Source organism: Ascidia mentula, chromosome 5 (genome assembly GCF_947561715.1).
Source record: "Ascidia mentula chromosome 5, kaAscMent1.1, whole genome shotgun sequence".
NCBI classification, from domain to species: Eukaryota; Metazoa; Chordata; class Ascidiacea; order Phlebobranchia; family Ascidiidae; genus Ascidia; species Ascidia mentula.
In genome coordinates this window covers 10,441,898-10,466,526 of record NC_138570.1, presented here as the reverse complement: position 1 = coordinate 10,466,526, position 24,629 = coordinate 10,441,898, and the positions used below count along the sequence as shown (strand labels likewise).

General features: G+C 38.0%; 3 protein-coding genes and 1 pseudogene across 3 annotated transcripts; 2 read left to right on the top strand and 2 right to left on the bottom strand.

Annotated features, from left to right (window-relative positions):
• Positions 1-5,034: 5,034 nt before the first annotated feature.
• Positions 5,035-7,168, bottom strand: LOC145903363 (NXPE family member 3-like). The gene is made up of 3 exons (XM_082991441.1): positions 6,791-7,168; positions 6,458-6,715; positions 5,035-6,246 (listed from the first exon to the last, which is right to left on the bottom strand). Exons 1-3 carry the CDS (start codon positions 6,997-6,999, stop codon positions 5,277-5,279), a joined length of 1,437 nt encoding a protein of 478 aa, XP_082847567.1. The 5' UTR covers positions 7,000-7,168; the 3' UTR covers positions 5,035-5,276.
• A 4,103-nt stretch (positions 7,169-11,271) lies between these two features.
• On the top strand, positions 11,272-18,645 carry LOC145901671 (RNA-binding protein 5-like). Its single transcript, XM_082989429.1, has 21 exons — positions 11,272-11,391; positions 11,550-11,670; positions 12,439-12,578; positions 12,908-13,043; positions 13,333-13,396; positions 13,895-13,977; positions 14,527-14,622; positions 14,756-14,834; positions 14,969-15,126; positions 15,324-15,524; positions 15,686-15,713; positions 15,782-15,828; positions 15,935-16,141; positions 16,376-16,525; positions 16,612-16,735; positions 16,907-17,019; positions 17,346-17,476; positions 17,540-17,617; positions 17,762-17,920; positions 18,080-18,209; positions 18,283-18,645. The coding sequence occupies exons 1-21, from the start codon at positions 11,372-11,374 to the stop codon at positions 18,409-18,411; spliced, it is 2,394 nt and encodes a 797-aa protein (XP_082845555.1). The 5' UTR covers positions 11,272-11,371; the 3' UTR covers positions 18,412-18,645.
• Positions 18,646-19,270: 625 nt separating this feature from the next.
• On the top strand, positions 19,271-20,740 carry LOC145902501 (COMM domain-containing protein 4-like). The gene is made up of 8 exons (XM_082990495.1): positions 19,271-19,338; positions 19,402-19,473; positions 19,747-19,812; positions 19,902-19,941; positions 20,015-20,134; positions 20,213-20,379; positions 20,440-20,518; positions 20,579-20,740. Exons 1-8 carry the CDS (start codon positions 19,336-19,338, stop codon positions 20,620-20,622), a joined length of 591 nt encoding a protein of 196 aa, XP_082846621.1. The 5' UTR covers positions 19,271-19,335; the 3' UTR covers positions 20,623-20,740.
• A 34-nt stretch (positions 20,741-20,774) lies between these two features.
• LOC145902892 (uncharacterized) lies at positions 20,775-24,071 on the bottom strand (annotated as a pseudogene).
• Between the last annotated feature and the right edge of the window lie 558 nt (positions 24,072-24,629).

Below are 24,629 nucleotides of genomic sequence, written 5' to 3'. Positions count from 1 at the left end.
TTACGTCAAGGTTTTATGTGTCTCCAGGAAAGTGGTGGGCCTACGCACACCCTTAATATATGAGGGGATCGATGATATTCTTTGTCAATTTGAGAAAAGTGTCCAGAACGGTTTGTCATAATTCAAATTGTTTAGCTAAAACAGGAGTGTGTTCTCCAGGAAGAACTCGTTTTTTTGCGAAAACAGGCATAGAAGTTGTATGATTTTGAAGCGTCGTGACTTGTTTGTTTTTACAGTATAGGCCCCTAGTTAACAAAACTTTTTCAGTTTAATTAAGACATCTTTCTTCAGTTCCAGCATTATTTTTCATGAAAATGGTTACACATAATTTTTCTTCAAAAGAATGCCAGGCTGCTAACAGATCTGCAAGATAATGCCACCTGGCGAACAGAGAATTTCGAAACACGTTTCCTTTCTTTTAAACGTGATATGTAATAAAATCACTTTTAATCCCACATGTTTTTCGATGACTGCGACTAAACAAAGAGTACAAACATTTAAGAAATGACTGGTTATTGTCATTCGTGCCACTAGTAGGATGCAGTTCATCCCGACCAGTGAAAGGCCGAAGCTCTTTCAGGTATGCCGCCAAGCATTACCATGCGTATAGATCAGTGGAAAAGTTCGCAATTTCAGTGAACGCATGTTGTTTATAACACAATATGCTAGTGGTGGGTAAAGTAACTATAATAAAAACAAATCTCACATTGGTAAAAGATATTGGAATTTGAAAGTGGTCTGCAAAATAAGTGCCATTAAAAGGTGGACGCTAGCTGAAAAAGGTTGTGATCCACTGATCCTGTGCATACACCGCAAATTCGAGTCGGTGAATAAAGGCAGTGGTACCACAACGCGGGAAATCTGGACTGCATTCAATTTTATATTTACAAACATGTAGTATACTTATATTAGGCTTGATTGCTTCATATAACTGGCAAAAGTGGGTCTCTGTTGTATGATAAACATATTCGGTGCAACTATTCAACGAAGCCGTGTTATTGTGAAACATGAAAGATACGATTTGGGAAAATGTCTTCTAAATGCTAATTTACATGCATCACCCATTTACACAGTGAAGGCGTCTCATGCATTTGCTGGTGTAGTCTTTTTGGTTGTCGCACAGAACACACTTGTTCGTGGTAATTACGTTTAAAGTTTAAAACACCGTTCTAATTTGCTAATTTGCTTGAACCGAACCTGAACCGGATAATAAAAAACTTTCAATATCCCGAACCGGAACCGAATCCGTATAACAAGCGGTTCGACTCCCTGATTGATATTATTCAAGTACACCCGTGGCTTCTTAGTGCGCTTCGAGGTTTTTGTGTTTGAAAAAAACTAGAGCTGAATTTATCTTGTTCTATCATGGTACGTTTTAGTATATGTAAGCGAATGATTGAAAATATGTACGCGCATGCTTTTATCCCAAGTCAATTCATTTTAATCAGTAGGTTAACCTGTTGCGACATTGTACAGTAATTTTTGCGCAACTATATGAGATACATTTTGGTAGGTCCAAGACCCAAACGAATACCAACGTATAATAACGCTGCCGAATTTCTCTCATTGATGCTATGCTATAAAGGTTCATATTTAGACAAGTACAAACCGCACTGACAAACATCAAGTACATGTGCTATATTATCGCATATATACAACATAATGCGGCTGAAGAAACATATTTTGGAAACACTTTGAGGTTAACTGTTATTTACAACTCAATTAAGAGAAAGACATTGTAAGATAGCAGATGTGTTTATCTGCGGTGGAAAGGACAAAGTGAAATATTTCATCTTCTGTTTGCCAAAGCTGGCACTTTACTGTTGCTCCCAACGGCGCTTCTCCAACAATAATATAGCCAACCTTTTTTATCATTAATTCATTGAACTTTCCAGTAGTATTTACAGGAAAGCCTTGTGCTTCAGCTACTCCGACGGTTTCCAAACATATGAGTATGAACATGGAATGGTTTGCATGCAAATTGTAATCACATTCACTGATACCCACTTTTCGTTGTAATAAAAACACCTGTTCGTCTGCAGGAACGGTTTTCAAAGGTGGCTTCATCCATTCCCGTGGAGCGGTTTTCTGCTTGTTGATCACTGTTTTTAGAGAATCCGAAAATGGCTTTGGTCGTCTTGTAGTTTTGTCTACTAAAACGAACAGCATGGTTCCTTTCACAAGCAACTGATTGTTTGTTAAATCGAAGGCATCCGTATGAAAAACAATGGAAGTATTTTTAATTGACGCGGCGGTAAAAGTAAACCGCACGGGGTTGTAGATGCCTGCTCTTGTCGACTTCATGTAATCAATAATTGCTGGACTGAACTCAATATCTTCTTTAAGACTAAATAAAAGGTCATTTTTGCCAACAAATGAATATTCTCCGGTCTGATTTAAACAGATGCCCTCGAAGGTTGCATTCCAACACATTTCGATGCCTTTTATCCATGAACGAAGGTTGCACATGTCTGTTAAATATGAATTATCTCTTTATTGTCAAACAATTAACAGTTTTGTTTAAATTATAGCTTATTCAACTCACTTACTATGTTTGAGTAGATGACTGTAACCCACATTGCAATCCAAATAGGCTTTATTTGTGCCAATAAACGTGGGGTTCATTTTCTTTCTATTATAACATTCCTTAGCACCGTTTCACGTTAGTTTCTCAAAGATGTAATTCGCCCAAAACAAGAAGTTTCCGTTATAGTGAGTTGATTCATTTCCTAAAAATAAATTTAAGATTTTGCAGCGTCTAATACGCGCTTGGATTCCGGTCCGTGAGTTTCCTATCTAAATCACTTTGGAACTCAAATCACGGATTTACGCATACTCATAATTCTGCAGTGGAAACCTATGACATTTCAAAATTTTCACAACACACAGTTTAAGAATATCTGACCAAGACTGCGGCTGTAGTTTGCTTCATTACATCTGCACGAAAGTGCACGTGACACGTAAATATAAAACGAGTTCATAATTAAACTAAGAGATGTTCATAACTTTAAAAACAATTTTGCAAAAGTAGCTTGGTTCTGAGATACAGCTGATCAAAGTCGCATTTTTTCCCCTGCAAACGAAATCGTACGAAACTGAGATTATTGTGTAGGGAATTCGGCTTGTCATGATTCGAAACACTTTAATATTTTGTTTAAACTTGGTCTTCTAAAACTGCTTTCTACTCTTTTACATTTACACCCGTCTTTCTGACGCCATCGCTGGTTATCTCGCTTGCGTTACGTCTTTCAACTTGCGCTACTTCTTCTAAGTCCCCTTTGTCGCGTAATCGCAGCAATTATCTCTTCAATTATTGTTTCTCTCTCGTCTTTGATGTATCCCTATATATTTGCGACTGTTTCCACAAATAAACAGATCTTGGTTCTCGGTCTAACAGATCATAATGTGATCTCTCCTAGATCATAGTCTTCGATCTCTCAGATCATGGCTTTTGGTCTCATTTTTATCTGACAGGACCTGCAGGCAGCATGTTGTCTCACCGGGACTTTCTGCACAGGTTTGATGTTGGGTTCGCGGTGATGCCATTCCTTCAAAATCTTTCGACATACCAACTGCGACCCTTCAATTGTTACGTGACGTCTAGAAGGCGCTTTGGTGGTGCGAGTGCTGGCAGCAAGCCTTATGTGTAGGAATGGAAACTATTGTGAAACTGGTTTAGCATAGTTTTGCATTAAACAGGGGACAACAAGTGAACAAGTGCAACAAACGGATTTTAATGTTAATTTGAGCTGCAGAGAGATGGCGTTGTTTCGACCTATAATGTCTTATTTAGTTGCGCAATAATAAAACAGTTACTACTGGGACAGGTTGTTCTTTTGTTACAGCATTTATAATCGCTAACGTGATACATGAACTTTTGAAAACACGACAGAGACAAACCGTCAGTTTAGCATTGTCGTTTTGTCCACTCACAGCAAAAGATAGAAGTGGGTTAATTAAATTTTGAAGCTGGCAAAGACCGCCGAGAAAGGCTCACTAAATTAGCTGATTATGCAACACAACACTGTTATTCTGTCATAGTACAACTTTTTGTCCGACAGTGTCGTTGCCTACGAGTTCGCGTCATGAATGATTTATTTAATTCGCCACAATCAACCACTAATGTATTCTTTGCAATATAGTTCTAGATATGTTGGAATCATCCAATTAAAGTCAACACAAAAGTAGGGTTAAAGTTATGACATCACACTCAAAATGACGTCATGTAACGTCACGCAGCAAAAATACGCACTATCCCCGTCTTATCGAAGTATACAGAATAGTGTCGTTGCTGCTGTAGTATTTGGTCTTCCGATAATTAGGGACAAATAACTCTTTGGTTTGTGACGTCACATTGACATATTTTTGTGTGATGTAAAACCTTGTCCTGACCTTTGAGGTAACGTAATCTGTTGATTCTCCTATGTTTAAAACTATTCTATCTAAACAATGCATTTTTTACGACGCGAGCGCCTTTTGTGTGATGTCATTTTCGCCACAGCGCAAAAGGTTTACGTGTGATGTCATTGTCGCCGCTACTATACGTGCAGTTTTCTACATTTTTTAGGTGACGTAGAACCGAAAAACTTTGGATATCTGTTTGTTGTAGATGTACTTTAGTTTTGCGCTAAGTTGTCATGGCCGTGTCATATGCACTTTAAGTTGCTTGTTTCGGCACACCCATTTGTTATTTGATAATTGTACAAGCTCCAGGTATAGAAGTTCGTAGACATGTTAATTTTAAAATTGGCGTGACGAAAGAAAGGTTAAAAAATCACTCAAATATACCATAAGACTTCAGCGGTCACTGGTACTGTAGCCGATGACTGCTCTTAAAACACTCCTAGCAACACCTCACCACTTTATTCAGTGCGCTCCGGTCGATCTTATGCATGAGCGCGACACACATGACTTTACACACAAAAACACAAAATAGCTACAACACAAACCAACATAATGTTACGTCATCACAAGGCAAATAAATGGCGGGAAACAAATAATCACAGGTAAAAACTTACCGGTATTCTAGCTGTTGTACTAAATAAATGTATCTCCAATCACCAACACCACATTCAACCAACTATGTCGCGAATATTCATTTAAACATTTAATCAGAACTTTTATTCTCATTTATAGCTGGTTATAAAAAACACATTCGGAACTTTTTCATGAAAGTTGCACAATGTAAGTTACATAACACTGCATTTTCCCTCGTTGCAGCACCTTTCAACAATAAACAAGTTCTTTAGGAATTTCAAAAGTTGAAGTTGCACCTTTCAACATATGCGTGACAACAAAACACCAAGGTATATTCGGATAAATTCTTTTTTTGCATGCACGTCATCAGGAGTTTGCGCTGTTGTTATTTCCCAGGTGTCAATATATTGCAGGAACTTTAAATCGGAAAACATTCCCAACATTATTCGATTAAACCGATACAAATACCATTCGCTCGGTAGAAATGTTGATGGTCGTTTGAATCTGACTCCAAGTCGTAAGAAGACTTTAACAGTTTGACTTCTTTGTTTCAAACGAATGAGAGCCTTTTTAATGGCTGCGACGCGTTGGATGAAAACAGAAGGATGGTATAGAGCAAAATGCGCGCCAAGATTAAACACAACTGTAACTTCTAAATCCGTAATACTGTCCAGGGTGTCAACAATAAATGGTCGGCTACTAGGAGGTCCAGGATTGTGCAGCGGTATACCATGAGCTCTATAGTAAACCGTAACGTTGTGCTCTTTATTTCTTCCAGTGCGTGAATGTGACCAGGCGATGGAGTTGTTCGGTCCGGTGTCGTTGAGCTCCATGCTATTTACAAGAAATTTGTACCACTGTCTCGAGGTCGAATCGCCAATCAAATACAAGGGTTTGTTTCTTAAACATATGTTGGCCCGTGTCTTGTTGTACTGAGTGTTCCCACCACATGAAGTCTTCCACACACCATCGTGTAAATATCCGCTTGGAAGTGATGATTTTGCCATTTCAACCTGCCCACACTGAACATTATCAACAAATGAAAGAGATTTGCTTTCGACAGACTTAATTACGCTGTGGTTTTCGATTAGTACATCGCGGTTTACAGTTTTGTCGTATAGTTCTTTTCGTTCAGGAAATTTAGATTGCCTTCCAATTCTTTTCGACCAAGCCAACTCCTTCGGACAAGTCTCATTGTTAGGGCGGTGACACTGCCAGGTTGAACCAGCATTTAGATTTGAAAAGTCGCAAGTCTCCGTGGGGCTACTTCTGAAACAAAAAATGTGGATTCATTGCCGATATAAACTCACAAGTCTTTACGTATCCCATGTTGACTGCTTGCTGCTTGTTTACCCTCAATGGGTCGTTCTTGAATACTTTTGTTTAGCGTTACTGTAAAATTTTATACAGGACGAGCTGTTTGATAAATTTTAAACCACTTCACACTACAAATAACTTACAAAAATTTCAAATAACTTACCCGATATTTACATTGCACCCAACTCTTGCACCTGACGGGTAAATTCCCTCAAATGCGATTGAGTGAGGTACAGTCGTATTGGTTTTCAAAATTAAATCAAGCACAGCTTCGCTGGGATGCACAAGCTCCAAGTCTAGTTCACTTTGTCCAGACCAGGGTAATATTGTGCGCCAGGTGTAAGTACCGTTGGCGTGATCTGTGATGATTACTGCAACACTGTCACTTGTTTTCTTTGCGTTTTCATCAAGTCGTACAAGTCTGTGGTTTATAAGGTAAATCAGTACAAAAAAGAGCTATAGTAAGCTATCAACCTGTAAGTCATTTCTGTCTTACTTGGCTCTGAAGTAATCTCCCCCGTACGCTTTGTCGACCCCGTAATAGTCTTTTGCTTGAATTTGTCCAAAAACTTGCTCTCCTTGCACGAAACTCGTGGATTGGCACCACACCAAAACGTGCATTGGGTCAGTCGAGTTTTTAATACTTCGTGTTGTATCAATCGCATCAGGGTTTGCTTTGATAAGAAAGGTTGCAATTTCTGGCATAAAATGTTGCCATTCCTGATAATCGAAATTTCGTTTCGCTTTCACTAGTCTTTTGTCATGTGGTAGAAATGTTGTCCTCGGCTTATAGTTATATTTTACCTGGTTGTAAAGTCGATGGTATATCGTGAGTACTGAGAGTGAACAAACAAGCACCAATACATAATAACAAAATTTGATTTTCAACATCACTACCAGGGTATTTTTCAAAACCTATATGTAAAAAAACAGGGCTAGATTTGCTTCCATCAAACGTTAAAACAGAAAACTTCACTTGGTTAAGTTATCCATACAAAAGTAAAATGCAATGGTATGTTATACAAAGTACAAAACATCAAAAAAGCAAATTTAAACAAATACTACGAATAAAACTACAGTTGAACAGCAAAAAGTATTGCTATGTTGTCAATATGCATGAAATGACACCAAGGCACTGAAACGCAAACTTGATATGACTATATAAGCCCCTGGCTTAAGAACTCCATTAACTGTCCAAACAAAATCGCACTGCAACGATAATATTTCAGTGGTAAAAATAATGATGTCAACACATATTGACGACTTTTCCCATTAAACCTATTTTTACTGATCACCGACATAACACTGGCACAACTCCTCTTTGGGAACATCTGTTTTTTTTCTTAAGGGAAAGTGGTATGATTGCTTATCTGTGTACACGCATTTACCTTCTTTCGTGTGTTTCTCTCGTGTTGTGTAAAAGTATTCTGTTGTATGATTTCTTTACACAGAAAAAGGACAAATGGAGCATTGAAAAAATTTATGATATTGCTGTCACCGGTAAGAAGGTTCCACAATTTAGTAAGTATATCACGGTGAAAACCAAGTGTCAGTTTTCGACTGACAGATTATTTTGGTATGACTATTTTATCCCCTGTCTTGCAAACTGTGCAAAAAAAACTGTGTCAAATTTCTGTGAAAAAAAGCAACATCTAGTTATTCTACTCTCATTCAATAATTTCTGAGAGTAAGGCGAGAAAACAACTATTAAAGAACATACACCACTTCCTATCAAATTCTAATCATGTCCTCAACCTTTTTTTTACCAGACCTTGTTGGTCCTATTCTGCAAAAGCAATTATGGTGCCGGCGGTATAGGACTAGCTAACAGGTTCGAATTTATTTACAGGAGAAATAGAATCCTAACTCAGAAAAAGGTATGACATTCTATAATTCCGTTTATGTCGAAAACCTACTGCGAATAGACATCTAGGAACCACAATGCAGAAAAACATAAGTCAGCCATCACGTTACTGTTGCGGGGATTTCTCGCAATATAAAGTTGTGCTTGTGCACCTCCCATTGTGGGAGGCTTTTCCACTGTGCGGCAAGCGTCATTTACTTTTTTCCTGACTCCAAAATCCGCCTACTTGTTTCTGTTGTTCATTCTGATTGCACCAGAACACGTCTGTTTCCCAACCTAATTCTTCATACTGTAACATACGTCACAGAAACCACCACATAAAATGTTTTCCTATGCTTATGTCACATCAAACACATGTTCTTGTATTATATTACTTCAAGCGCCTCAAGATATCACGTGACATTATTGACTTTAAAGCCCATAGTGTGTACCTGTAAATTCATTCTATTTGATTCCATTCGATTCTACTTGTTCTATCGTATTAATGTTACACTGCTATTATTACTGAGACTCTACAAGCTATTCGCCGGTTTGGGATTTATTCCCACAGCCTGATAATATACTGTTTATTCGGATACAACGGTTTGCTGGTGAGGTTCAAACCTTACAATACAAGGCTAATTCGTATGAAGATAATATCGAAAGTTGTTCACGACTTACTGCGCCTAATTAGGCGATCTCAACAAAATCAAACGTTAACTGTTGATTGTTAAAGAGTACGCTGAGTACATATGGTACGCTGCAATGCCATAAATCACACTTTGGAATATCTGGTTGTGGTCGTGAGTTCAAATTCAAACTAATGTGATTTTTTTTCTCGTCCCGCGACTACTATCTTTGTTTTGCGTCTCGCCCCACACTCTCAACAATACAGTTGTTGCGCTGCCCTTGGCAGTCAGACGGGCGTGACTGGTTGCGCCCGGACAGTGCAACAGACCGGTTTTCCTCAATGGTTCTTGACGCACACGCTTCTTCTTCAAAAGGAACGTTTCAAATTTATTCAAAGACGCTGCGGTTTCTACACAACACGCGTTGAATTAGCGACCAAAAACATTGAAATTAAATGCACAATTTCTTACCGAACTATTTTGGAACCAGTTACAAAAATATCGGCTTCTTCCCAATCAATAACACAGCAGGAAACAACGTTAGCAGATTCAACTTGCACTTAAATTGCCTTAATTTATCTTATTCAAATAGAACATAATATTAGTTTCATACAGCAGAAAACTAACCAGGACAAAACTCAGTCAACAACAGTGCAGGCAGGCACTGGGGTTCTACGGGAACAACGGTATTTGTGACGTAACAACGGTACATTGTGCTGACGTCAATTATCAATACATCACATAAAACAGTGGCGATGTAACAACAGTGATCCTTTTGTATCTTTCCTTGATTATCTTTAATGCGACACCTCTGTAAACCAAATTGTCAATATTTATCACAGATACAATTATCACAGATAATCTATTCCAGAAGTTAAAACTAGTTATATTTTTTTGACTTGCTCTGCAGCATAAAGCGATCGTGATAAACAACTATAAGCGTATCTGTTGTATGTTCCTCAGTTGTGGAAGTTTTTTTGGTAGTTTTACCATGAGGGGTTCCAGAAATAGTAACTGGTTAAAAATGTCGAGGGAGAAACAAATTTGAGTTCGAACTGCACTGTACCGTATTAAACTCTTCAATAGAAATCAGTTCGTTCACATCAGATATTGCAGAAGGAGTTGTGTGCGTTGAAGTTATTGGCTTGAAAAACGTTTTACGTTTGTGTGTGTCGGACTGATAGTTAAATACTACATTTATATTATACATAGCCTACTTGTGAATGTACTTGACAGTGTTTAGGTTAGTCATGGGTGTGTTTTTTTTTTTTTTAGTTACTCAAGAAGGTATACTTAATGGTTATTTGAGCTATTCTGTTTAATAGTTTTTTTTGCTTGTTAACATTGAAGTGTCTGTCTTGTACCAATTACAGCTGTTTGTCGTGAATGATGACATAAAAATCAATTTAGTATAAGCTTCTGTAGGCTCTACACACTTTTTGCTTGAATTGTATGTTGTTTTACTTGCTATACATTGTTTAAATTCATGTTTAATACAATTCGGAGTCATAATTTGTAATTTACAGTCTAATGTACAATTGTATGTAATTATATTCTAGAAAGGTTAAACATACCCCATATTCTGTCACCACAAGTTACTATATCATACCAAAAATCCAGTCTTCTTAGTATTGCAGCTGCAAGCGCAAGTTGTTTTTCAACTTTCTTTGTTTGCATGGCAATTTTTGTCTACTGCATGCAGATTTTTTTGGCACATAATTATGAAAACATAAAAGAGTTAATGGAAACCACCAAAGATGCTTTATTGTTTGTGTTTCACATGGGCTTAACGGTCATGCAAAAAAATCGGGCCGAAAATTACGTCAACGTAATACAATACAATTGAGTGAATTTAGGCACATACTCAGTCTTATTGCCTCTTCTCATGTAAGAGCTGTTGACACTGTACATTACAACAGCCCTTACAAAGCAATGTTTAACACAAACTGAGCAGAAACCAAACTGTTCTAGGGTTAGAGGTTAGGAATAAACCTGAAATTAGTTTAAATTTTTTTGTACACATCAACTTTATGTGTAACTTAGCCTGTGATATCTCAGTAATTTGTTGTGTTGAGTCACAGCTTATCACATGTATATATTGTGTCATCAGGCTGCTGCCACAATATTTGCCGGTCATACACACAACTGATTGGAAAAAAGTTGTGTGTGGTAGATATATATTTTCTGAAGATGTAAGGTAGATATATATAAGACCTGTCTGTAACACAAAACATTGGTTAAAGATAGTTTATGTTATTTACATATGAGACAAACTGTCAGTTTATAAAATTGTTTGCCAACGTCACAAATGTCTAAACACCTACTAATTCTGAGTATAAAGAGACTGGCCCATATTGTTATTAACATTGTCATGTTTAAAGGAAATTTTCGGCAAAAACTTATGCCATCATCAGTGTGAATGACGCGGTTGGTGTAGCTCTTTTAATTGTTTTATGAAGCAAACCGCTAGCCAGAAAATGGCTTCAATCTAAAACTTTTATTTTTAGCTTATAACAGATATAGCTGTAGAAAGTTCTGGTTAAGTGTTGTGTTCTAGTGTTTAACACAATTGAATGCTCAATAAAAGTTTCAGTTAGAGTTGATCATGAGTCACAACGGGGACAGGTATAATTATTAGATATAATTTTGCAACTCAAACCATAATTAACTATTATGGTAAATAGTATACATATTTTTTTGCAAACTACATATGCTAGAGAGAGAACCTATTTCAATTTTTTGTTTATTGTATAAATATATTTATTATGCTTTTATACCTCAAGGGACAGATACCAGTCTCCGGAGCAACGACGTTATTCTCCTGATGAGAATGAAAGAAGAAGGGAATATGAGTGGAATCAGTATGTGGCACAAGGAAGCCCTCCTCACACTGCTGAAATGGATGTGAGTCAAGACTAAACTAATATTGTAATGCTGTCACTCATCCAATAGGGCAGAATCAAGTTTTGTTTCCAGTGTTTAGCCTTGTATGTTATGGCGAAGTAAAACTCACTTATGTAGTTAACCAACAAAATATATAAAACACCACTGTTAAAGAGCAATTGTTAACACAATTTTTCTTTAACATTAGCTCATAGTGTATATCATTTACACAATTGATTTTCCCTAAATGTTAGACTGGCAAGTATTTCAATGGCAATACTGCCTAAATACAAAAAAACGTATGGTTATGTTTTTCATGCTTTTTAATCAGTTGCAATGTAAGAACTCCCAAGTCATTTGTCAAAGACTAGGTCTTCCCATTGTGAAATATCTGTAACACTGAAACAACACAGTATAAAACCTTAGGGTAGTTTGATTTCTTTGAATCACCTGCATAGTCTCTATGGCTGACAGAGACTCAGTAACGGATTAGTACAAAATATAATAAATAATCCTAAGTCGTCAGTCTGTTTAAAGTTTCTGCGACATACATATTTTGCCTGTCTGTGCAGGCATCATCGGTATCGCTAAAAAAACAACACAACAATGCAGTTACCCAACAGTACTTGGATTATTTAACATATTTCATAAAACCTTAGTTAATACTTTGCTTGGGGTTCTTGTACATAGCAATGAAATACTCTATACGTCTTTCTTGGCTCTAAAGCTGATGTAAAATTCTGTTTTATACAACTTTCATCATGTTTATTGATTTTGAATTGTTTGCAGTACCCACGACAGGATATAGATCGAAGGAGAGGATCTGATGACAGCAGAGGGCGCTACAGGGATCGCTCACCCATTCGTGATCGAAGTGGTGACAGACGTTACAGGGATTCTCCACACAGAGATGTAGAAGACTACAAAAGGTGAATATGACATAAAACAGTTTGTGACTTTATTCAACATATAGGTTTTCAACTGCGGTGGTTATAATGTACTAAGTAATAAATCAATGCAAGCATTTCATGTTTCGCGGGTTTTGATTACATATATGTACCAGAAACACTTTGGTGACAAGTTTTACAAGCAACATATAATGCATAAGCCGTTTGTTGCAGACTTATTGTGTTACCAATGCAACAATAAATGTGTCAAACTTTTCACTTCAAAGTGCCAAACATTCTTTGCCACATTCAAAATGCATGTGCTTTTACTGTCAACGCAGTTTTGCAGTTGTTTTCAAATCCATTTTTAGAGATCGATTCGACCGCGATCGAAGAGACGACCGTCGGCGCAGTCCACAAGGAAGCGGAAGAGATGGCATGTGGTCACGTGATGCCTGTCCGACCGTTGTGGTTAAACGCGTGCCGCCCTCGATTGGAGAAGATGAGGTACCAGTTAAAACAATTGAATTGATGCTGATAACCTTATTATAGTCTCTGTTACATGCAACGAACTGTAGACCTACATTTTACGTAACAGTTCCCTGTCAATGCATTTCGCTTTTTGTATTGCTTTGTGTGGATTATGTATTACTATGGAGTTTCGCCCGCGGCAGTGTTTGTGCATAACAAAACTGAATGGCTTTGTCCGGTTGCATCATAGCTGTCTAGACCCATTTTATTTGTAATTGTAACTATAGTCCCAAACTTTAATCTTTACAAAATATGTTTGTTTCAGATCCGTGAAGAAGTCGAACGGTTTGGAGCACCTTCTCTGAGTGTTAGGATTGAATATGACCAAGGTAGATCATTCCGAACCACTTTTTTTGCAGGATATTAGTGTCTCTTTTCCGGTATATGTCGGTAACCAAATACTTTTACACGTTGATCCGGTAGGGAATGCAAACAATAGTTAAAAGAAACTCAAAACAATTGCTAGGAATGTAAAGCCGCGTTTTGTACTTTGTAATTCTCCAAATCAAGGTGAGCCTTTGCTATTTCTTCTTGACGCGGTAAGTAGTACGTCACATGTTTCGTCATCGAGACCAAATGACGATACACCATTCGTCAAACTTTTAAGCTGCAGTCGCCGAAAAAAAAACATAGTATCGGCACGTGGAAAAAGATACAAACCCAAAACTGTGACAGAACGCTGTTTAAACCCCGGAGGAGTGTCAAACCCAGCCTACGGAACGCCTTTAGTGCCGTCGTGCGGCCGCCAAATTATGCACACACACACGCTACCCTTTCATTGCTTGTCAAAACTACCATTCTGACACTATCGACTGTTGGCCACGCAGGTCCCACTGATACCAACGAGCGAATATGCATCATCGAATTCGAGGGCACTCGGGACGCCATCTCGTGGATGACTCAACATCAGGTTTCATATTAAAGTTCACTGCTAGATGGCAGTCGCATCGGCGACTGCTCTCCCTGCTGTTTGGGCGCAGGATGTGTTTTTCGTTGTTTTTTGATATTTTGGCCTAATTCTTTTTGGTGGTAAAGTGTTGCAATAGCAAAAACCACCAGCGTGATGTTGAAAGTCTTATTTCAAGAGCAGAGAAGATTATGGGATCCGGCAAATTAATGCACAATTTTTTTTATGTTTAAATTTGTATTTTTACTTCCGTTTACTAGTGCAGCTTACTTCTACTTTAGCCCTCAGCAGAAATTTGTGAAAAGTTGAGTAATTTCCGAAAATATGCCCGAATCCCTTGGAAGCAGCTTACCGTATATTTCGTAGCGAGTTAGCAAACAAAGTATTAGATCACAAGGTTCAGAAAAGAAGGCACAGCCCGCCACTTGTTGTCAACGTTATTGCTTTGTTCACGGAATTGGGTCTCGGAATCCGCTGCTTTGTCGCAAAGGCTTTTTTTTATTTATATCCATTCACTCATTCTAACGCGCTTTTGTGCTTTTTGGTCAACAGGGGGCGCTGCACATTGGCCGGGAAAGACTTGTGATGAATTATTTCGACCCCACGTTCTCGCGTGAAGATCGCTACCGAAACCGCAGGGGCAGCCGTGTAAGTGTATTTAACAAACAACACTGACTAACTGTAAAAAAACGGTAAAGTGTTTCGTAGATCTATACGAACAATTTTAAACTAAATATACTGCGATTTTTTGGTCGTTTAATGGGTATTGTGCCTTTGTTAGGAGAGGGACAATTACGGGGACAGAGACTTTCGGGGTCACGATGACCACAGAAGACATTACAACGGCCCACCTACTGACAGTAAGCTCGTTGTTTATTTAGCTGACGTCTTACTTAACTTTAAACTAAAATATTGTTGAAATATTAAGCAGTAAGGTCATATAGAATATGTTTTGCAAAAAAAACGTTTTCCATCAGTGAATATTTGCTTTCAGCAATGATAGTGAAGGGATTGGACAAAGACACAACCGAGTCTTCGGTTCGCAGTTCATTCGAATACATTACACACTTCCAAATCGTCGATATTCGTTTGGTTCGCGACAAATTTGGGATGTCCAGAGGATTTTGTTTTGTCCAATGGAAAAATGTGGAGGTATGAAGAGGATAATGTATTTTGATAAAAACAAAAGCAAACTAGTTATTTAACAGAAGGATTCGTAAAATGTATGCTAATCTCGCATCATATGGTTCGATCAGAATTAAGCAAAATAATTATTTTTGTGACAATTTTACTGCGTCTCCAGTAACAGTTTCCGCCATGTTTCAAACATAAATGTGTCATTTATACAGGAATGCAAGCAGGTTCTAGAGTATTTGGCAACTGCCACTCCTCGTTTTCACATTGACGGAAAGCATGTTGCACTCGAGTACAGTACACCACAAGGTGGCAGTCGTAAGCAACGCGGTTCAGCTCATTCTTCGTCAAACGCTTCGATTTCAGCTGCAGTGCAAGCAGCCGAGGCTGCCATACAAGCTGCACAGTGGTCACAGGTTCGGCTGATTTAGAAGTGTTGTTTTTTTTTCGTCGGTACGATTTGTTGGGTAAATGTGTCATCATTCAAAACAACACAGACGAACATTTGAGGTGGCAGACAAATTTAAAAGAATGCTAGCCTTGATTCCTGTTTAATCATGCCATCATTTTGTTTCAGAATAAAAAGTCCGAAAACAATAAATCAGGTACGTTTGGTAATCTTGTTTTGTTGAGTTTGTTTTCAGTCTTCTATTGAGAAAATTTACTTCCGCAGAAGCAGGAAAGGCACCAGTAGTTTCCAAAGCACCAGATAAACCTCAGGTAATTTATACATGTCACATCTCTAAAAATATACCCGATTCCATGATTGGCGTTATTTTAAAGACCCCCGATTAATCTTGTGTATTCAACTAACTTTGTCTTGCAGCCAGCAGCAATGAAGGCTCCTGCACCCGCACCTGCACCAGCACCCGCACCAGCACAACCAGCAAAGGCTAAAGAAACTGCACCCGCACCACCAGCTCTTCAACCGGGTCAGTACCCGCCACCCATCATGGCCAACTTTACATTGGACCAAAGTTCAGGATATTATTACGATTCAAGCACCGGATTATATTACGACGCCAACACTAGGGTGAGTGTTGCCGTCGATGCTGTTTGTCGTCATGTAGCACGTACTTATGACTAATAAACCAATAAATTGTCCCTTGACTTAACGGTAAAAACTACATTATTTCGTGTTAAAAATTGGGCCATTTAATGAAGTGGAAGATGAAAGGTGGCAATGAAATGTCTGTAGTCTATATTTGCGTATGTCATTTTCTGCGGATTGAATTTGCAATTGTTGCATCACCGCTTTTGTTTGCAGTATTTCTACAACAGCTACACTGCCCAGTATCTCTACTACGATCAGAACAAGAAGATTTATGTCCCCGTGGCTAACGACGCGCTAAACAAGGATAAGGATAAGAAGGACAAGGAGCAACAAAAAGAACAGAAAAAGATTAGCGCTAAAAAGGTATAAGTTGGTCAGGACTCATCTATCTATGAGAAACCCTTGACTGAATAAACTTACCATACATATGTTTTTTTGCCAATGTGCAGATTGCGAAGGATATGGAACGATGGGCTAAAGCGCAAAATAAGAAAAAAGAAGAGTTTAAAAAACTGATGGATGACAACACGGGATCGAGCAACCAAGCAGGCGGTAGAAAGGAATCCTCGACAGGTATTGCTCAGCGCCTTTTTCAAACATAATCCCAATATCAAATTAAGAATGTCACTATAGCGGTAGGCGATGGTATAAGAAACCTCATAAGGAAGTGCGAGCAAAAATTTTCGGAAACACTGCTGTAATGAGACATTTTCTTGTGAGGTTCAATGAAATATTTGATTGTAGCGGACACGGTGTTCATGTTGTTGGAAAAGCAGTCGAGTGAGGCTGATCGACAGGCGGCTGTTTCTGCAGTGTACAAAGACGATTTCTTCAAAACTCCCGATAAACCATCTACGGTAAGTGCATGACATAAAACAGTGAGTGGAAAGACATCATTGGGGATTTACCCAATTAAAACGTAAATTTTCGCTAGCCATAAGGTTTGCTACAACCTACGTTACATATTTTTTGACTTGCTAAATCATTTTTTTTGTACCAATTTTTGTTCAATGCACGGGTGTAGTACCTTTAAATCATAGGTTGAAATGTGCTTTAAAGGTACTACACCCGTGCATTGAAACAAAAATGGTACGAATAACTTTTAAACAATAGAAAGAAATTTAAAAAGTCTTTGAAGAAAGCGATTTTAAGACAAAGTCTGTTGTTTTTCGCCCGACAACAGCGTGGAGGTGGTAACGAGCAGTCTGGTCTCGTATCTTACGTCAACAATAGTGACGACAGCGACGGAGACGATCACGCCGACGAAGAGGAAAAACTGATCGATTGGAATAAGTTAGCTTGCATGTTGTGCAGGTAACACGTAGATATCATGGCTACAATTTTTTGCTTAGAACTTACATTATTTAAAATCCACAGACGCGGATTCGCTTCAAGGGAAATGTTGACAAAACACATCGACATGTCGGATCTGCACAAGCAGAACATAGAGCAAAGGTGAGATTGCGTAAAAATGCTGAAGATGTTACCCGCGTGTTCAACTGCTTGCTGCTGAACTAATGTTTCTGCGAAGTGTGCATTCCGGACCACTATCATATCAGGAAAGTACAATTTTGAGCTGACTGTGTACAATTTCGACAGACGAAAAAACAGAGTCGGAACTTTGACAAAAAAATCTGCTCCTGTTGAGATTGGAGGGACGCAAATCAAGTACAGAGATCGGGCGGCTGAGAGAAGGAAGAACTTTGGCATCACAGAACCACCGATAAGAAATCGCAATCGTGGAATGGGGGCTCCTGTGTAAGAGACTGTGGTCCGATTGTACCCTAAGTGTGAATATGGGACGCAATAGGGTTTGCCTGTTCATGCTCATGCTGAGTTGTAAAATCATTTTCCGTTTCTTGTACTTTGTTGATTTTAAATAAGAGCGAGTTTTGTTGATTCTTTTAATTTCTGCAGACCTTATGAGCAGCCAACCAAAGATGGATTGGATGACACCAACGTCGGGAACCGAATGCTTCAACGTATGGGTTGGAAGGCTGGCTCAGGACTAGGGAAGTCTCAGTCCGGAATTACTGCACCGATTCAGGTACAGAACATCGTGAGAAAATTTCGAAAAAAATGCTTGAATTCTCCTCACATGTATGTTATAACCATTGCAGGTCCAACAACGATCGCGTGGCGCTGGTCTAGGATTGCGTGGAGCAACGTACGGACTGGATGGGAGCGAGGGAGATTACAGAACCGCAGCTAAAAAGGTCACCATGATGAGATATATGGAAACCGATTGAAACACTTGCATATATGTAAATTTGGGACTCAAAAACTGCTGTTTAATGACCAAGAGTGCTTCACCACACATTAAGAACTGGAAAGAGACTATTTGTGTGAAAACATTACGCGAAAAACGTTTTATTGCACTGTAAAGTCGACTTGTGCCATTTCAAATGACGTTTCACGAGTGTGATAGAAACTATCATATGCTGTAGCAGTGGTCGAGGTGAATAAACGATTCGTTACGTTTGTGTCGCAAGTTTAATATCATAGTGGTCAAGCCAGTAGTTTTGAAGCAAACCAATTACGGTACTGGTTTGTAATTCACTTTTCAAACGAAAATATCCCAATCGTTTGGACGTTGGTGGAAGCTTAGTAAGCTATGAACTCTCATTTCGATTGTGTAAGATGGGTAATTTGACCAGAGTCTCTCTTTTTCATTACCTGTCTACCTTTTTCACATTTTGTACGCTCGCTTTGCGGTGCTACAGAACTGGCCTACATTTCACTGGAATAATACGGGGTTTGTCCTTATTTTAATGCTAATTCAATTAGCTTCAAAGTAAGCTTTTTCGTCTTTTTTGTTGACATCCCTGTCTCGGAAAACATCACAAGAGTTTGTTTTGAATAAAAACATGCATGTGACTCCAAGATGATTACCTCCTGTGGTACATGGGTGACTGCCATAAATAATCTATTCCATTTCACAAGCGACTAAATTAACTAAAAATTCGATATTAAGGCCAATTCAGCCACTTTCAATGCCCTCATGAAATTTATAACAACCAAAGAGTTTACTGCACTGCATCATAAAATTATTCATGCGGAACAGGTAAGCACTTTTTCTTGGGCTCACTTGAATGTTCTAACTGCTTCGCGGTGGTAAAAGTTGCTACACATTGTTTTGCAATCCGTATGCATGAGGAAAAACAACAAATACAATGGTTGGTTTAATTGTGTTATGTGTGTAACTTTTGTGCAGCTGATGGTTTGGGTTATGTTTTCAGAGATTTCGCTTTTGTGGGGACCTGGACTGTCCAGACTGGGTGTTGGCGGAGATCAATATTTTAGCCAGATTGGTATCATATTTTGTTATTTGCATATTTTATAGGAGTTTTACATACCAATGCCACAGTTCCCTAGGAATACTAGCTTCTCTATGAACGTGGTTAGCTTTAACATACAAGTGTAATTCTAGTTACAACGGCCTTGCCTTTATACACGCTTGGCTTGTGTTTGTCATGACTTGCAATATTAGAAGGTTGCTGAAATTTTGTAATGGAATAAAAGTTGCTATTTTTTTACATTGCAATGTAAGGTCAAACACACTTGAGTATTGTTTTTTTTTTTAGACATCAGTCAAAATGAAGCTACTTGTCACTCAAGTTATAAAGGGACTTTTAGAAGAAGGAATTGATGTAAGACATGGTCACAATCTAATTATACCTCTTAACAAAATGATTTATTTATACAACTGTGACTGATGTAATTTCATGTTGTTTTACAGTTCATGAAAATAGAAAAACTTACACAAGATGCAAAATATGGTATTTTGGTCACATTGCTATATTCAGTTATATGAAAGTATTCGATTATTAAATTTTTATATTTTGTTTCCAGATGTTGGAGACATAAAGGCAAGTGTTGCTGGGCTTGAGTTCATAATTTCCAGTTCAGCTAAACATGAAGTTGATGCTGAAACTTTATCAAATGAATTGCAACAGCTTGGGTTACCTAAAGGTATATCATAGAAAAAAATTTGTAATTAGTGGTAGTCCCAAGTAATTATGACATAATCTCCAATGAGTTGTAATGCAGAACACTCCACTGCCTTGTGCAAAACATACGAGTCCAAAGCTGAAGCACTACATCAAAAACTCTTATTAAAAAGCTTTCGTAGAACAGCATGCCTTTTTGATGTTGACTGGAAAATAAACCCGATACTTCCAGGCCAGAAAGAACGAACTGTTGATTTAAGACTTATGGTTGGTATTAAAATCAGTTATGTAAGACCATAGCGATTCATTTAATGTTATTTGGAACAGATGGAAGATCGCCACACAAAAAAGAAGGAAATTATTGAATTTGTTACTAACGAAAGGAAATTGTTAGTGTTATTGCACGGTAAGCAGTTAAGGTCCTAACAAAAAGAAATATTTAATGCTGATTTTTTTTTATTTGCAGAAATGAAAGTAGTTCAAAATCAAATGCAGCAGATTGAGATTTAATGGAAACTTTGTTTGGTTAAAATCCAAACTCCTAACATTAGGATGATTATCATAGTGATGTTTTCATGCCATTGAATTAAGTGTATTTTATCATCAGTCAAGTGCAATAAATTTTTTTCCCCAAATGTGCAGTTGCATGTTGAAAACAACAGGTTTCCGTTACAACTGGATGGGGTGGGCTGCAAAATTTCATCTCAAAATCCCTTTGATGAAAAAGGGTTGCGTTTCCTGGAAGAAAAGCCACATTTACTGGACTGTGTCGAAAAGTACCACCAGCACATAAAATAGAATGTTACCGCAGAGCAAGAACTTTGCGCAAAGATGGCCATTTGTGCTTTCGCACCTTCCTTGGCGTGGACGCCGTAACGATGATGGCACTGGTTAAAAGGATAGGACCTCCAAGAGCTTTGATCAGTGTATCCACTGTCTCAACGTTGCGGCTTGTTCCTAAACGCAATAAAACATACAACAAAACGCCAACAAAAGTACCATTGCTAACAACAAAAGTACCATTGCTAGGTAATACGACTAGTTTTATCAATATTTTTACACTTTTTTCAAAAAAACATCTTACATTTTGGCCAATTGTTGATTACCTATGGTTTCATTGCACGATATAGGCTATTCCGATATGCGCCTGATTCATTAGCTGTAGTCAATCACACATTGTTGCCAAATTCGAACGGCTTTACCATGCAGACACATTTTTGTTGAAATTCGTATACGTATACTAATGCGATCCTGATTATTTGGGATGGCACCGCAACGTATAAGGACACGTTAATTTGTATTAATGCACTTTTACTTTTTCCTCTAGATGTCACTGTTATAGCGTGCATGTCAAGCGACCGTCTGTGTATGCTGCTATGTAAAAAAAGTATATGCTGCAATGTACATTCACGTTTGAATCTATGGTATCGCTGTGACAAGGAACTGTTATTCCTCCAGAGACTCGCCAAGTTATTTACCGCTTTGGGATATATTTCCATAAGCCAGAATTAATAAATTGCAAGGTGATAGCGAACTACATTTCATAACAGTTATTCAAATGTCACTTGTTTTCTTGCTTTGCCTATCAACTTTGATCAATTAATAATAGCAATGTATGTGTACAGCTGGCAATTACTTGATTAAACACATCTTTTAGCCGTTTGAAAAACGGGTCCAATTTTTTGGGAATTTGGAATTTCGAATGGCGTAGCGTATATTGTGTCCGGCCAATGTCAGGTCAAGCAGTTTGCTGTTATCAAGTATATCAAACTCTAGTAATGAACCTTCGACGTGAGATGGCGTTTTTTTGTGGGAAGATTTTTTCGAGCCTGAACGGTTGGGTGATGTTGGGACTTGTGACGGGTAAAGTAGATTACTCTGTCTGGTAGACACGACGAAGTTGTGCAGGAGCTTTCGTGCCGCATTTTGCCTTTTCCTTTGCGTGTGCAAATTTTTTACTGATTTTACGAACTCCTTGTAATCAATCAAACCAGATGTGTCCTTGTTAGCCAATCTAAAAAGCCAAAATTAACTTTTGTTGGTGCAGCATTAGTGCCTGAAAGAATAATCAAACAAGTTTTTGGTGAGTTAATTGGCACCTAGCGTTAAATTAAACGATATCATTTGACAATTTTTAAAAGATAGGCAGACGGCATATCACTTTTAAAAGTAACAGTATACTACAATAAAAACAATTAACCTTCTAAACTGTAGATTGTAGATACCTTAGGCTTGTAAGTATAAAGTAATAGTCAAGCCACTGATTTTTAAGAAAAGTTTGACACTTATACACAAGGGCGCCATGTCGTGCTTAATAACTTTCTAAAACGAGTTGTGCTTATTTTTGAAGGCAGTGCATTAGAAAAACTTCGCCAATGTGGCTTATAAAACAAATTATTGTTGTAGACGCCACCAAGAAAATGTCACCATTCTAATGCAAAGGTGAATGAAATAATCTTAGATTTGATTAATTTCGTCATCAAAAAGCAACGTGCTTATTTTGGTCCAGGCCGAGGGAATAGACCCTGCTTGTACACCAACACCAAACTCTTACCTAATCATTTCATTTATATCTTTAAGCGACAATTCGTCACTGTGTGTTGTCAACATTCGTATTAGATCCTCCGCCACAATTAAACCGTCGCCATTGTGATCAAGGCAACGAAAAGCTTCTCTGTAGACATTGGTGGTAAAGGTTCGTCGTAAAAGACATTATGGCTCATTGGTATATTTAATTATATGCACAAATTAAAAACAAAATAAAATTAAACTTACACTGCAATGCCGAACAACTTTGTATCTAAAGCCTTTGGAAATATTTTACAGATATTATAAAGCTGGATAATTATCATATAATTTACCGAAGTTCACCATAATCTCCACGTTCCTCTTTGATGTGTTCGATAAGCATGCAGAACTCGCTAAAGTCAAACGTAGTGTCACCGTCAACGTCCATCAACTTTGTGACATCTTTAATTTCTTGTGCTGTTGGATTAAACCCGAGGGCACGCAAAGCAACCTCCAGATCTCTACAAATGATACATCGGTCGATAAGTGACAGACAAGAGCTTTTGAGTATGCGTCTATGCGTCTGTGTAATTTCTGTAGTTACTTGATTAATCAAATCAAAGCGCTTGGTTCTTAAAAGTTTCGCATTAAATACTCATGAATATTACGTTTGTGCAATGATGAAACAAAAAACTTAAAAATTAACGAGTTTTCATATTCAGGTACATCAAGTCTTCACAAAGCACGCCAAACGAGGCATGAACTGCAGTTTTTGTATAAATATGAACAGGTGGAATTTTTATTTAAGTACGATGACAAATCATAAACTCACCCGATATCCATAGTTTTAGTATTGTCAATATCGTAAAATTCAAATATTTGTCGAAAGTCTTCAATGTCCTCTGGCGAGATCCCCGAAATTCTGTTGCTTTCGTAATGTTGTTGGCGTTGGTTTCCGCCGTAATACGACCTTACGTTTTGTTTTCCATTACCAAACGTGCTGCTTTTCCATCGAATTTCGCGACCAGAAACATCGCTAAAAGTGAAGGTCAAAAACATAATTAAACTTATCCCACTTGTAGCTGTGTTGCTTCCTCGGCTGCACACTATATACCAAGATATATTGGAAGGACAGATACGGAAATACATTGATATATTCATAACCAAGTCGCAAGATTATAGCATATAACTTACTAGAATAACTTGTAATGACTAATGTGTTTGCTGGTGTTCTTAACCAAACCTGCTACTATTTAACTCTGCTATAGTTACGACAGGGAGTTATTAATTTTTCTGGTTATTCTCACTGAAACTAAATCCAAGGCGGACGTATCATTTATATGCAGTTCGCATGCTTAATAACAACATGACTTTATTCAGTTTTCTTACCCGGTCATCCACTGAATAAATTCGATAAGTTGTACATTTTGTGAATGCGGTCTAGCAACCATGGCTTTGCACAGGTTGATAGAATTTGCTTTGGACCAAGCAAATTAGGGTAAGACAATGACACCACTGCGCTATTCCACTAATGCCAGGCAACTTCTTTTTGGTACAGTCGTAAAATCGATAAGCTTGTCTGTGAAGATTTTGTGAGGATTGATTTTAACTTGTAATCCCATGTGTTGTTCTTTACCTAACTATTGATGTGGATCAATCCATAGGGTGGTGATTAGGAGTTCTACAATGACCTTGAATCAAATTTCTCGCAACGAATGTAACAACGAAATCGTAAAGTTTTAACGAGAAATCATTGATGCGTACAAGCGTTTTCACAATATTTTAGTGTAATATATATTCATCTAATAAAAGCTTTCGTCGCAGTTATAAAAGCATTAGCAGCGGACAACAGAGTACTCTGTCACAATCTCTGTCCAATAATCAGGATGATCCCTAATGAAGCGTCGCGACCAAGCTTGGTACATCGTCGGGTCGCCTCAAGCTTACTTCCTTACAACAAAATAATCCTTTATAATTGGCTTACGAACGTTTGATATATCAGACGGCGA

What these genes read in the sequence shown, in the direction of transcription:
- LOC145903363 (XM_082991441.1), bottom strand. Translation starts at nt 6,999, where the DNA reads ATGCCAGAAATTGCAACCTTTCTTATCAAAGCAAACCCTGATGCGATT. An exon ending in GGAGATTACTTCAGAGCCAA is followed by an intron (nt 6,716 to 6,790) that starts GTAAGACAGAAA and finishes TATAAACCACAG; the next exon opens with ACTTGTACGACTTGATGAAA. An exon ending in GGGTGCAATGTAAATATCGG is followed by an intron (nt 6,247 to 6,457) that starts GTAAGTTATTTG and finishes TTTTTGTTTCAG; the next exon opens with AAGTAGCCCCACGGAGACTT.
- LOC145902501 (XM_082990495.1), top strand. An exon ending in ACAGCTTGGGTTACCTAAAG is followed by an intron (nt 20,135 to 20,212) that starts GTATATCATAGA and finishes GTTGTAATGCAG; the next exon opens with AACACTCCACTGCCTTGTGC. An exon ending in CTGTTGATTTAAGACTTATG is followed by an intron (nt 20,380 to 20,439) that starts GTTGGTATTAAA and finishes TATTTGGAACAG; the next exon opens with ATGGAAGATCGCCACACAAA.
- LOC145901671 (XM_082989429.1), top strand. Translation starts at nt 11,372, where the DNA reads ATGAGTCACAACGGGGACAG. An exon ending in CTCACACTGCTGAAATGGAT is followed by an intron (nt 11,671 to 12,438) that starts GTGAGTCAAGAC and finishes AATTGTTTGCAG; the next exon opens with TACCCACGACAGGATATAGA. An exon ending in TAGAAAGGAATCCTCGACAG is followed by an intron (nt 16,736 to 16,906) that starts GTATTGCTCAGC and finishes ATTTGATTGTAG; the next exon opens with CGGACACGGTGTTCATGTTG.